This window comes from Caloenas nicobarica, chromosome 5, assembly GCF_036013445.1.
Source record: "Caloenas nicobarica isolate bCalNic1 chromosome 5, bCalNic1.hap1, whole genome shotgun sequence".
Lineage (NCBI taxonomy): Eukaryota > Metazoa > Chordata > Aves > Columbiformes > Columbidae > Caloenas > Caloenas nicobarica.
Genome location: NC_088249.1, coordinates 53,472,372 through 53,487,500, shown reverse-complemented (window position 1 = coordinate 53,487,500; position 15,129 = coordinate 53,472,372). Strand labels below are relative to the sequence as shown.

At 41.8% G+C, this 15,129-nt stretch overlaps 1 protein-coding gene across 2 annotated transcripts; it reads right to left on the bottom strand.

The window, feature by feature from the left end:
- Positions 1 to 1,735: 1,735 nt before the first annotated feature.
- TPH1 (tryptophan hydroxylase 1) lies at positions 1,736 to 14,625 on the bottom strand. 2 transcript variants are annotated; one of them, XM_065636080.1, is made up of 12 exons: positions 14,556 to 14,625; positions 13,737 to 13,841; positions 10,747 to 10,884; positions 9,553 to 9,736; positions 8,173 to 8,273; positions 7,401 to 7,468; positions 5,709 to 5,905; positions 5,091 to 5,226; positions 4,088 to 4,214; positions 2,874 to 2,969; positions 2,224 to 2,357; positions 1,736 to 1,910 (listed from the first exon to the last, which is right to left on the bottom strand). In XM_065636080.1, the coding sequence occupies exons 2-12, from the start codon at positions 13,758 to 13,760 to the stop codon at positions 1,736 to 1,738; spliced, it is 1,380 nt and encodes a 459-aa protein (XP_065492152.1). In that variant the 5' UTR covers positions 13,761 to 13,841; positions 14,556 to 14,625. The 2 variants fall into 2 exon arrangements, with proteins under 2 accessions (XP_065492152.1, XP_065492153.1); XM_065636081.1 differs by lacking the exon at positions 13,737 to 13,841 and having other exon boundaries at positions 14,560 to 14,625.
- Positions 14,626 to 15,129: the final 504 nt, after the last annotated feature.

The following is a 15,129-nucleotide window of genomic DNA, read 5'->3' as shown; positions in this document are numbered from 1 at the left end:
AAAGACAAAGCTCCTAAAGTCTATTTTAAAGTGTAACACAAACTGTAAATGTTGTGGACCATATTTCGATGTCTTAAATGCTCTTTAAAAAGTTATGGTGGGCTAATAGTCACAGGAAAAAAAAAATGAAAGAGTCAATATATTTGATTTAAACGAATATATTTGGAAAGATTGGGGCAGAGATTGCTTATGGAGCAGATGTGGCCTACTAGAAAGCATATGAAACTCAAACTGATTTTCAAGCACAGAGGTTCATGAAAGTCCTTTCAAGTTCTCAAACTCCTGGGCTGGTATCTCCAGTGTATTTAAGTTTTCAGTCCATTTTTCAAACAACCTTCACAGCGGCAAATTCTGAATTTCCTGATAAGCTCTGCCTATGAAGAACCAGTGCCCAGCATGCTACTAAAAACACCCTGCACCTCACAGATCTTTCATTCAAATATTCTCGTATATCTTGTACATATATTCATTTCATTGACAGGGCCGGCAGAAAGAGCAGCCAACACAGCTTTATACAGATATGCAGGATGCTTTAAACTATGGAGTCCTGAGAACTGGGAAGTTGGCTACTGCGTGATACAAACAATTCAGCAGGACACTGCTTCCCACCACTTGTACAGTGCTCCCTGGAATTACATATACTTTATACTACAAGGTAGTTTGTTGCATTCACAGCCACAGAATTCCAGTTAAATGCTTGGGCCTTGCAGTTACCATTTGCTTGATGGACAATGAAGGCGTTCAGGCCTAGTAAAGAAGAAACAAAATGTACCTTTCTGCAGCCCGAGCAGGTCAACCTGAACAAGCAATCAATAGGATACTTAATGTTACAAAAAAGACAGACTAGACTATGAACTTCAGCTGCTATTTTAAAATTTCATGTTATTTTAGAACCAATCAAGTTATTTGAATATTAAATTGTAATTTTGAAATGGTTTTAGGCTTTGTGCTAAGTTAGTACCTGATGTCTTGCTACAATTCTGCTAAATTAATTCAATCAGGAAAAAGGCAAATAGCAGTTCTGTAAGGAAGTTCTTCCCCCAGGTGCAATATCAAGGACAGCAACAACAATCCTCTCTGAGCCAACAGCAATCTCTTAAAATAAACAGGATTAGGATTTCATGCAGCAGCTCTGTGACTCTGCCTTATACTAGAAGCAAGCCAAACAGCACATTTGAAATTCTTTGGGGGCAAGAATGATCCCTTTGAAAGCAAGATTTGACCTCCTCAATTTTATCATGAACCTCCAGCTACTTGTGTCCTGATGCCTATGTTGTAATCATTCTACTTTTAAACTTAGTAGCATAGACTTAGAAGCACCGATTACTATGGCTTCTACACTGTGAAGTCTGCAATGCTGTAAGATTAGTAGCATAGACTCCTGGAGTCAGAAACAGACATTTCCCTATGGCAAATTATTCCACTATTGCCTCACAAGCCACCTTCTGCAGCACCTGGTCCCAGCCTTGATCCACAGACCACACTTTTGCTCCAGTCTAGCGCATTCTCTACTCCCCCACCAGCTTCCCAAAGGCAACTCCAGGCCTTTTTTATCCAAGCAGGAAGGAGGAATACATTAAGGGACTTCACACAGAGAAACAAGATAAAGTGATTATCCTTATGGGCCATTCACTCTTCCATTTGTAAAGGAGGGAGTTCTGCATACAACACATTACATGCCTAGAAAGAAATCAGCAGGGAAAGGAAAGAGTGCACCACACTGCTGACAGGGGTGTTAAACTTCCAGCTGCTTGCCCATCTTGCTGAGAGCATCGCTGACAATGTCCAGCTCATGACGCAGCTCATTCACCACGCTGGCAATGCTCTTTGTGTCTTTCAGGATCTGCACGCTTTGAGTATACGGATTGTACTTCACGCCAAATGGGCGCTTGATGGTTTTTGCAAACTCTCTGTTCAAGAAAAAAAATAAATAAAAAAGAGAGGGAGTTATAAACAAAACACAAATGCAACCTCCCTATGCAGTCAGTATCAAAACCCACTTTTCTGAACTACTTACTTGCTTAAAAATAGTTGTAATTGTTATATAGTTCATCATCTTTCCCACCCAGTACATAGAAGACAAAGCAAATAGTAATCTCGGCATTTCAACACCATGAAAGATAGTCGTAAAACTGTGGTAAGAATAAAAGGGTTTGGTGCTGCTACTGAGAGCTGGGCAAAGTCAAACCTGCTTTTATATAACAGGGGGAAAAAATTCCATACCTCATCTTCTCCTTTGCTTCTTCAAAACTTTCAGAAACAAAGTAGACCTCCTGGAAAGTTGTAATGAGGCATTCTTGCTTGCAGGTGACCTTTGGATCAAAAGGCTTGACCTTGGCACTGCCAGAGAGCGAGTGCTGGTGACATAATGTGTTACCATGTGGCAGAGGAACATCACCACCCAAACAATCCACAAGGAAGATGACATGAGGTAGAGTGGATAAAAAAAAGATGAAGTGAGACCATATTTAGTGCATTGCTTCTTAAAAATTTTATCTGCAGATGAACAGTGGTTAAAGCTTAACAAACAGAATAACTCTGAAGTCATATTCTAGTCTGGGTGAAAAAGGGATTCCTCAGACACAAGGCTCATGTGTAAACAAGAGCAATATTTTCAGAATCTGGTTGAAACAGCAAAGCTTTATTATGAAATTAGTTACTTGGAACCTAAAGTTAAGAAATACCAGTCATCTAATGCTTCCTGCAAAAGACGTGAGAGATGCTCGGTAATTATTGTGACAGTACATTTGCTTAAAGTCTACTAGTTATCTAGGAGTTTTCAAATTATACTTAAAAAAAACACACAGGGAAAAACAATGAGAATAATAATCAGACACAAATAAAAGAGGTAAATAAGCAGTAGATATTCTCACCTTGAGCTCACTAATTGAAGAGAGCAAGCCAGCCCCATAAACTCGTAGCTGTCCCTCTTGCTTGCACAAGCCAAACTCTACAGTGAAGAAGTAGCACTGAAACAGAGAATGGAGTAGAACAATTCAGCCTTCAGCAAAGATACCATGGTGAACTAGATGGGGGCATTTCTTTTTGTAAAAAGTATCAAATAGTTGCAAATATCAGACAGTTATCACTTGGGTATCCTTCTCAGATATTTAAAGACGAGAGAAGCCAGAATGGAAGGGTGAAGAACCACAGGACTGCGTGTTTCTCATAAGAAAAATTGATATTACAGATCATCTAGCTAGGATAGAAGCTGCTAATATCAGTAGGAACATCAAGATGTAAATCTGTTTTGACAAATACTGTAACGACTTGACATTGTCAGCTTGAAACAAACACTGGCTAGAGAGGATCTTTGAGTGAAAAGATCAGCCCACTACAGCTTGTTTCCCATTTGATTAGCGGCCTGTAAAATTAAAGACAATTAGTTTGCTGGATTTCAGGATTTCTGCAGGTATATGGAGAGAAACACTACTTTCATAGATGGCTTAATTCTGCTTCCCCTGAAGGCAGTAGGAATTTTACCACTAGACATATTAGGTGGGGAAAAAAATTAAAAAGCAGCAAACCCATTCTTTCATAACTGGTATCAACTATTTTCCATCTAAATTTAACTTGAATCTTAAAATATTTTGGCCAAAGCACCCAGAAACTGACATCCAGGAAATAAGGTTAATTTATATTATTTTAGTTAACTAGCTGAAAAGTATCTAATGCTAGTGGTCATCACATTCAGTGAAAACACCATATCATTTCAATTCATTCTACACATTAAAAAAATAGATTACTTTTAAAATCATTGAATCATGTTCCCTGAAGTAAAAAGATTTCATTTGGAAGAAGCAGACCATAGAATTTCTATCTGGAAGAAGTGATCTACCACCAGAAGTTGCACCCTTACTCGATAGCCAAGTTCAGAAAAATAGCAAATCATATCAACCTTAAAATGCATTTTTTTCTAGCGTAGAAAATTGTTATATGCCCTAAAAGACAAGAACCGGTGAATCACATAGGTCTAGCAGCTGATGTGGCTAATGTTGATACAAAGCTCCAAATTTATTTGATGGTGTGGGATCAGCCTAGTAAAGCATGAAGCTTTCAGTGGATCACCAGACACTGAAACACTCACTGTTGCCAGTTTTTGGACAGCCTCATCTGATGCCCCAAGTGAAGCAAGTCCAATTTCCTGGGAGAACTGAGCAAAACTGGGTTCAGCCAAAAGAGGGACATGGCCTAGGAGCTCATGGCAGGTGTCACTGGAAAAAGAAACAAAAACAAGAAACCTTATTATCTGTTTTTGTGGTAGAGTCAAAAAGCAGCACCACAGAACAGATACGATGTCTTAGAATCATAGAATCATTTCAGTTGGAAGAGACCCTCAAGATCATCGAGTCCAACCATAACCTAACTCTAGCACTAAACCATGTCCCTAAGAACCTCATCTGAACACCTTTTAAACACCTCCAGGGATGGTGACTCCACCACTTCCCTAGGCAGCCTGTTCCAATGCCTGACAACCCTTTCTGGGAAGAATTTTTTCCTGATATCCAACCTAAATCTCTCCTGGTGTAACTTGAGGCCATTTCCTCTTGTTGTATCAGTTGCTACTTGAGAGAAGAGACCAACACCCTCCATGCTACAACCTCCTTTCAGGTAGTTGTAGAGTGTGATAAGGTCTCCACTGAGTCTCCTTTTCTCCAGGCTAAACAGCCCCAGTTCCCTTACCTGCTCCTTGTAAGACTTCTGGTCTTTAACTTGCATTAGAGTATGTAATATCCAAAAGACAGGCATCAATCACACTTAGTTGAAAGCAATTGAGCAGGTCATAGCAGCTCTATATTGGTACATAAACTCAGATTTTCAAACAAAGCTGTCTAAAATTAACATATGAGCTCCACAATGTCATCAGCAAGAACTCTCCAATAACATGCTGTACTTCTGAAAATATCACCCTTATGAAGGTGGCAACTGAGCATGCTAAAATTTCATTACATTCAGCATGAAGCCTGAGTCTTCAGCACCTTAAAAAAATAAGTTTTCTTGCTGGTGTGCTTAAGCAGCTTTTAAGCTAGGCTCTGAGCAGTGAGATTCAAAACTCTCTCAAATTCTACCCCCAAGATTTAATGACTCACGGCTCTGGTGTATAGAGAGGGTCCGAGCTGTGCCTAACATATTGAGTGCAGTGAAAAACTCGGAATGCTAATCCTGCCAAGAAGTCTCTGGGCGATAGATATCCAGCAACAGGGCGAATGGTAAAACCTGTGCGCTCTGAAAAGGAACAGAGGAATTGTACATTAGTTTAATGTAGAATTGCACAATGTTCGCACCTTTCCTGCTACAACTGGGGTGAAAGCCACAGCACTACCTTGGCTCAAGAGCATGTAAGAAAAAATCAGACACAATTAGAAAAATGAGGCCTAAGTTTGAGAATGACTAAGAGTTAGTAAAAATACCTCTGTCTGTATATATGTATTTCCTACGATTTCATGCCTAAAGCTGACACAATACAGCTAGGTATCTCTTTAGCCAGTCCTAACAGGCTCTTCAGAGGTAGCATTGCCTCTCAAATGTCACTTTTTGTATATATTCAAGACACAATACATTAAAACAGAGATGGCCAAAAGGCCTTTTAAAGGACCGGAATGAATACCAGCAAAAGTGACCAAGGATATTTTCTTGTGCCCACAAAATAGCAATGTGATTTGCAATGGACCTTAGTTCCTTTTTGCATAAGAAAATTAGCATGTTACCTTTCAGAAAACGAGACACATCTTCCAGCTGGGGGATATTGTCTTCCCTGTACCCACAGTATTTGGTGAGCAAGGGTAAGTTTTTAAGGTACTCTCTGCAGGCATGAGTTGGGTAAAGCTTGTTAAGCTCTCGGTACACAGTCCCCCAAGTCTTGATCTCCTCCTCAGTGAATTCGATCTTAGGAATTGGGTCACCACTACAAGGAGGAGAAGAAGAAAGGACATTCTTGGTAAATGGCTAACAACAGATGACTCATTTACCTGCTATTATTATTTAACATGTATACGGCTGTGACACCTGGTCAGAGCGCATTAGGCCCTGTCAAATACAGAGCGAGATCTGGTCTGTGCCCAGAAGAGCTCACAGGCTTGTCCTCTTCTCCACCTAAATCAACTGACAGGAATCTTTTGCATTGGCCTCACTAGAGCCTGAAAGTTTCAGTTCTGTAAACGGTTTCTTAGGTGTTTAATGCTGAGAGTAACATTTAAAATACCTGCATAACCTTTACAGCTTCAGGAACTGAGAACACATCCTTTTCCCTGTTGGACTTCCCTGTCTGCAATTACTTCCCGTTACCTTTTTGATTTGTTTTAGAAAAAGAGAATTCCCTAAATCAACAACACATTGCATGGAATCAGCTAAATATACACATTAGGTAAAAACCACACTTTATGCAGAGGAGACAAGCGTCTGTTTGAACCTATTAATTGTAGTCTATATCTCCTACTTAGCCCTTAGGATCTTGATTAAAGTAGATTATAGTGTGACCTAAAGCCCACTGAAAACAATGGGAGTGTTACACTGAGCTTCCACTGCCAGCCAGGTAAGCAGCATGGCAGATGCTTTCCCAAGGGAATCTCTGTTAACAGCACATTAACAATAACCGGTTCTGTGCTGTGGTAACCAGTTGCATTAATACACAGTGCAACAGAGCTCTAGAAACCCACCATTTCTAGGTCATTTCCAACAGAGGAACTTGGCATCTAAATTCAAGTAGGCAACAGCAACATGAAATCAAGTTTTGAAAGAATTTACAGCACTGGGCTATGAAACTCTTACTGCTTTAAGAGCTCCTTCCCCCAAGCAGCTTCTCTAGAAGCAGCAGCTCTTCAAGTTTCTTTTCACAGAAAACTTCTTATCTACACATCACATGCAGTAGTTTGAACCAAAAGTGTCAAGCATTAACATTTGCCCAGAGAGTTTACTCTCAGTGGTCAATACACTGGGTTTTGCCTCCCCTCCCTCTCCTTCACAAAGGAGACCAATCTGACCCAGTCAAGACAGTACGTCCTGGCACAGGCAGCTGTGCAACCTGTTGTTCACCCTCTTCCTTTGTTGTACCCATTTGCAGAGGAGTGGGGAAGGACCAGAGTCCAAATGCACCGTGCTGCAGGAAGCCCACACTGGCATCGCTGCCCATCTGAGGATCAGTGCTGCCGCAGGTGCTATTAACGGCCGAGCAACCATGAGCTGATCCTCAGACTGATCAGAGCACCAGGAGCTGGAAGATGGCCTGGATCTACCTTTTAATCTTGTCTCACATCTCCCTTTGTTTTACCCCTCCAGCTCTGATTGCCGAGCCAAGCACGTCTCGGCGAGATCTGAGCCCAGGGAAGGTGAGCTCCTGCCAGTCCACTCCACTATTGTTTCTAGGCACCCAGAAACCTTAACCTGGAAGAAGTTGAGCTTACTGTTTGTAGTGCATAGCCAGGTCTGCAAAATACTTTCGCCTCTTGCGATAGACATTGTCTTTGAAACCCTGGAGAGAGGAAGGAGAAAAACAGAGTTAAATGAGTTTCCAAGCTGCAGTAGGTAAATTAATCAAGATACTTGAAATTTCTTCAGTTGGGAAATATAGAAGTATGGTGTGTAAGAATGAGAGGACAGAGCAGGAATCTCATAGCTCTCATTTAAAATGTTTAAGAACTGAACTAGGCAAATACTCCAATTTGAGTAAGGATCAGAGGTTTTGTACATGCAACTAAATATTCAGTAGACAAGGATTCATTTTAGTCATATCAGTACTTATACAAACTTTGTTACTTGCTTGATTATTCTAAATTACAGAACAAATTGCCCATTTGCACTGCTCAAGTACCAATTTGTTTGCTCCAATTATAGTAAGGAATAAAGAAAGAGGAGAAAACAAGCCTGTCTCACAACACTTTTTTTTTCTTTTTTTTTTCTTTTTTTTTTTTTTAACTTGTATGCGACCACTCAGGGCCCAAACCTGGAGCCCTCGCACGAGAAAGCCTTGCAGAAAGCCATGGGAGCTGAACTCCGTGGCGGCCTTGCCTGAGCTAGGAAAAAGACATGAAGCCCCCAGAAAAGGTGCTCAGACACACAGAGGCACCACTGAGGGGAAGGAGAGGGAGGAGGAAAAGCTGCAATTTTTTTTTTTTAAGTAAGCTCCACAAAGCACGTTTTCACTAAGGATTGGGCATAGCAGGGGGAAATACTTACTGGATGGTCAGCATCCAAATCGGACCCGTACATCAGCACTCGGTTTGCGCACTTATCCAAATCTGAGATCTTCTTCGGAAACCAAGGAACATTCTCCATGTCTAGGGAACACATGGAATCCACAAAGTTATTAATAACGCCAAGCATGCTGAGGGAGGAAATGCCACTTTCAAGTTTGGCTATGGCGGTTACAAGCGAAATCTATAAATTAAAAGGGTCATGAATAAGACAAGGGAGTCCACTGCCTATCTGGCAGCAGCCTACAGCTCAGACTTCCTCCTCTGTCCCTGCCACAGGCTGCCTACGGAGGACAGCCAGCTCCAAAGCGTGCAGGGGAGGAAACAGTTAACATGGGTTTTCTGTGGCCCTTAACTGTTAGATGCTGCTCTAACAGCAGTAGAGACTCCCACTGAGGCAAGGCCCCCTGGGCACGCTGCTGTGTGAAGCTTCTGGGGAGCAAAGTGTGCAAAGGCGCAGAGAAGTGATTTGCCTGTGGTCCCTGGGCAGGGTGGGAGCAGGTTTGGGTCCTCCCGTCCTGCTTTACTGACCATGGGAAACACAACGCTGCTGTGCGGTTAGGTACCTCAGAAGCATCCAGCTCTGCTGAGGGCTTTGTGGAGGCAGAGGAAGAGAAGGAGGCCCTGCAGCCTTAGAGAGATGCATCATTACAGTTTTGCTACCAACTTTTTTTTTTTTTTTTTTAAGCCCAAGAGAGTTTATAACCAAGCTCTTGGCAGAGCAGTTAATACACTATTTTTCTGCCTCAACGCTCTTCAGTTTTCTTACAAAGGGCAGGGGGAGTGTTTAGATTGAAATTGCCCTTACTTAGGGCCAAAGTAAGCTATTTTTATCCAAGAGACCAAATCTCACCTTCCCCTACCTACCATCCTGCACCAAGCAGAGTGGCTGAGAAATACATGGGACCAACTTCTCGCTGCCCTGGACTTCAGGCATCTCTTTTACTAGAAGCAAAGGCAAGCTTTAGGATGCTTTGCATCCTGTTAAAAGGCACCTTTTTCACACTAGCATAAGTAACCTGTTTCAATGAAAATTGGTAAAGAAAAAAAAATTAAATCAGGAGCTACATAAGAAAGTTGCAGAACCTCATTGATGCCAGTTGTGCTGTGCTGAGAAGGGATGGGAGCGCAGACAGTGGACATGCAATTTGAACCATCCCAAAACAGCCTGCATTCCTAGGTCACACTGGCCAACACAGCTCTGCTCATACCAACCAAACTACACTCATTCTCAACACAGAAGCATAAACCTGGTAGCTACTGATTGAAAACACCACACAAATGCAGGTGGGGACACCATAAAAAGACTTCAAACCAACACATCGAGAAGTGCATTTTCATCAGGACTGCCTTTTGTACTTACCATCTTCCTGGACATTGAAATGCTCTGTTGAGTTCATAGAGACAACGTTGACGTGGGATTTCAGGAGCTGGAAAATCTCATTCAGTTGTTCCCTGTTACTGTCACAGTCAACAAAGATCTCAAACTCAGAATTTCGTCTCTTGGACTTCCGTGACTCAATGTGTACCAGATTTACATGCTTCTCCTGTTTTGTAAGAAGTAATGTTTTCAAACAGATTGACTGAAGACAATTGACTAAAAACTAAAATTTGTTTTTCAAATGAATATTCTACTGCCATCGAATATTCACCACCTTTGTGAAGCTATTTTGGTTAATTTGATCTCTTGATGGCAGTTTGCTTATTGGAAGGGGGTAAAATGGTTTGATTTTAAAAAGCCTCCCATTCAGAAGAAAATGAAAGAGAACCTGTGTTCTTTCAATTTCATTTACATTCAGGAAGCACAGAAAGACACAGTCAGGACCTTTAAATTCATAGACCTGTTTCTTTCATCTCTTCCACAGGAAGCTGATTAGCAACTGGGTCTGGGAAAATTCACCAAAATGCCAATCAAGTCACCATATAATTATCTCACAAGCAAGCAAAGGATTTAAAAGCAGTAGTTTTCAGGGCATAAATTTCACTTTTCTTTTATTTGAAAAATTGTTTAATCATATGTCTTATGTGAGGAACACAGAGAAAATCCCAGGCTAAGACATCCAGAGCCAGAGGACAGAGCAGGGTGGCACCGCACATATTCCTTGTGCAATAGCTGCCCAGCAGTCGAAGGAGTGCGGTTGTGCAGTTGCAGTTCCTCTGTCACCTTCAGTCCACTAGACAGGGTGACAAGGGCACTGGACTCAACCCAGGGCAGGTCAGCACCCCAAGTGTCCACCTGCCATCAGCAGGAGCTGCAGACCCACCTCTGACATGCAGAAGAAACATGGAGTGCCAGTCCTCTTTTCACCCAGGGAGAAGACAAACTCTCTCAGTCTTTGGTTGGTGCAGCTGATATAATACATTTTGTGAAGATTTTCAGCCAGCTAGCATCTAATTTCCAAGGCATAAATTTGACTTCGTGGGTAATTTTGGGTGCAAAGCGGGAGCTAGGTTAGGACTCAAATCCTTAATGTATGTAATTAATCCTAGTGTGTTCCAAAACTATCTCTACAATTTAAAAATGTGGACCTGCTGTAGCAATGTGATTATTACACACCTGAAAGAGTTTTAATGCTTTTACAAGTCCTCCAACTTCATTCTTCAAGGAAAAAATTATGGCTGTTCTTCCTCGTTCAGACGCATGGTCTTCATTCTCTTTATTATCTTCAATCATGATGTAATTTGACTTATTTAGCTAAATGCAAACAAAAAAAAGACTTTTTTTTGAATGGCTAATAGTGAAAAAGTGTAAAGTTTAACATTTCAGTTTGTCTTAGCTAATATTGTGCTTTTACTGATCAGCCACAAAAGGAAAGGTGCCAATTAAATCATTACACAATAACAAGCATAAAGTTAGGCACACATAGAATCAGTGAGAGCTGAGGATGAAACAGAGATTTCTTTTTTTCAGTTGAATGATGTTATAGACATCTTTAATCATTTTCTAGAATGCGGCAAATGTTTTCAAAGTACAGTTTATAATTAACACTGGTATTTCAGGGGGAAGGAGTTATAAAATTTCAGGAGAAATAATAAGTTGAACAAAATACTTGTCAGCAAATTCAATGAACATTGGTAAAGGGAATAATCCAAACCCCACAGGATATAGATAGGAAAAGATGGATCAGGAATTCGTAGATTGGAACTGAAAAATAGTTGCCTCTCTTGCTACATAACCATAAAGCACTGCTTTTAGAGAGAAATAAAACAAAACCTAAGGACTTAAAACATTGTGCTGACCAGAATGTGTTGACTGTAAAGACTCTGATCAACCAAAACAAGCTGTTCCACCTGTCAGGTCCCCTAATTCACACGCCAAACCCTTATAATAATCACCCAAATCACATACTAAAAATTTTCAGACATCCACCACTGCAGGACCATATGGTTTTGTACATTACTAGCAATCACGCTCGTGACGGTGATGAAATCAGTGGATATCAGAGACCATATTCGTAGCTACATGGAGCAGGCCATAAATAGAGGTAATACAAAAACAATTAAGAATGTGGAAAAAGTGAAGCAAAAATACAAGGCTGAGAAGCAGGGGCTGTGTCTAGTGTCTTCGAAACCTCGCAAAAAGAAACAAAAAAGGTGAGGTTTCTGAAGCAGACAGTGAGAAAGAGAAGAGGAACAAGGAAGGCACATTACCACTGTCTGGAATTATTTTTTTTATTTGACACAGCTTTTAAAGATATGACTATCTGGTGACATTTTTGGGAACGGAAAGAGCAAAAGTAACAACGCAATAAAAACACAGCAGTTCTGTTGATTCACTTCCATGGTTTCTCCATCTTTAATCTCTTTTAAATGGATAATTCTGAACAGCTAAGTATTTCTATCCATAATAGGCAAGTTTAAAAATAATAATAATAAAAAACACAACGGATTTTATATATCTTTCATCAAAATGCACGCATTTATCTTTCAAATTAAGAAGGCAATCTGCCTAACAAAATAATAAAATTATTTTTATTTTAAATTGAGCGGTTTATAATAAGGCCAATATTAGATGGTGCTCTAAGAAAGGTTTCGAGCAGGTTACTAGCTGTGAGCTCTTTGGAGCAGAGAGGTGGTATCCCATGGAATAGGTCTTGCTCCAAGCCCACTGATGCTAATGGAAATACCTGGATTTCTGACTGGATCCCGACCTCTAATGAGTTGTCACTATACAATGAGCCTGGACAACAGTGTCAGTCCATCACACTGTTTCTGATCTTCATCAGCCTGAGTCCAGACATCAAATTCTCTGCTGAAAGCTGGTGACAGGTCCTACTGAGCAGCCTAGAGCTTTCACAGCCCGCCTCAGCAAGCGTCAGATCAGGAACCAAGCACGAGTAGTCCAAGCAGACAATGAAAAGCTAATAATGCCACGATTACATATAGGTCGTTGGTTGTTTTCTCAAGTGCAGAGATCATAATTTGTGTGAGCCAAATCCTACTCAGACGCTCAGATACCCAAATGCTGTAGAAAAAGCTGGATGCAAAGAACTGCCCATTACAAATGGAGTTAGATGGTGGTCTTTGAAGGCAAAAACCATTGGGCTGTTTCATATATACGGCTTATATGCAGCATTTTGGCTTGATTCCACATTCAGGATCATTGACTTAAAATAAGATCAGCTTACGAGAGCTGGTGTAGTTGCATGCAATATTATAAGGTGCACAGCTAGGACAAACTACCTGCACTGAAAATTAATGTTCGTATTTTGTATTTTGTTAATTCAACTAACACTGTGTTTGGCATCAGGTGACAACATTTATAAAGTAATATGTTTAAGAGACCAATGAAGAAAATACAACATAACACAGTGTGTTCTTACAATAAGTTCTAAAAATTACCTCTAACTTAGGCATTTGAAAAAGCTGCAGAAGAGAAATTCAGATGCCTGCAGTGCCAAACACACATCACTTACCTCTTTAACCCTAAACCAACACTAATCTTTTGCTTTCCATTAAAAAATGGACTGAAAATAGGCCTGCATTAATGCAACAACCATTTTGGTGCAAGACAAAATGGTAATGCAAAACCAATTCCTCTCTTCCAACACCTTCGCTTTCACTTTAATCTGTATCAGTAATTTAGCTCTAATCAAATCCGACACCTTTCCTTTGCATGGTAACAGTTTTGAGCTTTTTGGAGGCTGAAGGGGGAATTAACATTGCATTGATACTTGTTATTAATGATGTAAATCATTAACTGATTTGCTGTCAACCTGACTCAAGTCTTAATAAAAATACACAAATACAGGGATACTCTAAAGCTCTTATTTAGATAGATATCTAGGTGTCTTCTGGTTAAAGATTGCTCCTTTTGGAGCCCATAGCAATTACCTTCCCTTTCTCCCCCTCTCCAAACAATATTCTCTGCAAGTTAGATATTTGAGGGTGCATATTTTGTGCATTAATTCTATATATTAACGGATAGCCAAGATTTTAAACTATCCAAACATACTTGTCTAAGGGATATTACATTTTAAAGCCATAAATTGAAGACCAAAAAAACCTTTTAAAAGTGTGTTTGATACAGATTGCCATTACTCGTACTTGATAAAAAGTCTCAACAGGCATTTGATATCCTCCTCCCTCTTTAAGTAGCTGCTACTTTCTCACTGTCCTTTTGACACACTTCTTAGCAGGGAAGGATGAAGACTTGATCTTATGAGTGACCACGACTAGATGTCACATTACAGGGAAATTTTTCAGCCTCACCAAAGGTCTTCCTTAGATTTAGATCACAGACACCAAACTGAAAGCTGTGCTGAATAGTTTGTTTGGCTTCCAAAGATCTGAGGGATACAGCAAAACAATCTTTTATGAAACTTTGCTCCATTACACTCAGCGTCCTTGTCTTCGCAAGGAATTTTACTGACTTTATAAAGTGCACAGTATCAGTAACTGCAGCCAACACATAAGCACTGATTTTACCTGATCCTCTCTGATGCACTGAGCACATTCCCACTGGAACATGAAATAATCCGGGCATGTTTTTTTCTGGGCTCCTCAACAGTGACGCACCACAAGTTAGTTTTGTTCTACATTTCATTTGCTCGCAATTGAATTTTACCACTTTTTTCCCCTTCTGTCCAGAAACAGCAGCACAAAGCAGCTCGATCCCAACCCACAGCAGCACAAAGCAGCTCGATCCCAACCCCAGCAGCACTGAGCACTCCCCCCGATGCCAGCGGAGCGGCATCTCAGGACAGCTACCGCTCCCCTTTTCCCCCGAACCACCGCTCCGAGACCCGCAGCAGCGGGACAGCACAGCTGCACCTTCACCGAGGCAGCATCTTTCCCGCCAGCCAGACCCACCCCCGCCTCGCAGCGCTGCCCAGGGCCGGTCCCCCCAGCCGAGCCCGCAGCCGCTCACCTGTCCGGCCGCCTCCCGCGGGCCGGGCGCCTCCAGCGAGCCCCCGCGCCGCGCCGCCGCCTGCATGGCCGGGCCGGGACCGCCCCGCTCAGCGGCGCCCGGCACCAGCGGCCGCTTTATGGAGGGGGCGAGAGCCGCCCCTAATCGCCCTCCGCGGGGGAGGGAGCGGGGCGGCAGGAAGCACCGCCCGCCCCAGCTGGGGAAGGGGCTCCTTAACTCTCTGAAGAAATAGTCCCCGCCGAGAGCTGCTTGTTCTGTTTGCGGGGTGGGGATGCTTGGAAGTAGTCACCAAAAGATGGACGTCAGTGGATACATTACAAATGTATAGAGTCATAGAATGTCCTGAATTCGAAGGGACCCACAATGATCATCGAGTCCAACTCCTGTCCCTGCGTAGGACAACCCCACAGTTCACACCATGTATCTAAGGGTGCCGTCCAGTCTCTTCTTGAACACTGTCAGGCTGGGGGCTGTGACACCTCCCTGGGGAGCCTGCTCCAGGGCTCCACCACCCTCTGGGTGAAGAACCTTTTCCTGATGTCCAACCTAAACCTCCTCTGGCACATCTTC

What these genes read in the sequence shown, in the direction of transcription:
- TPH1 (XM_065636081.1), bottom strand. Translation starts at nt 14,625, where the DNA reads ATGCAGGCGGCGGCGCGGCGCGGGGGCTCGCTGGAGGCGCCCGGCCCG. An exon ending in CCTCTCTATACACCAGAGCC is followed by an intron (nt 4,215 to 5,090) that starts GTGAGTCATTAA and finishes TTCTTTTTCCAG; the next exon opens with TGACACCTGCCATGAGCTCC. An exon ending in GAAGCAAAGGAGAAGATGAG is followed by an intron (nt 1,911 to 2,223) that starts GTATGGAATTTT and finishes TTTCTTGAACAG; the next exon opens with AGAGTTTGCAAAAACCATCA.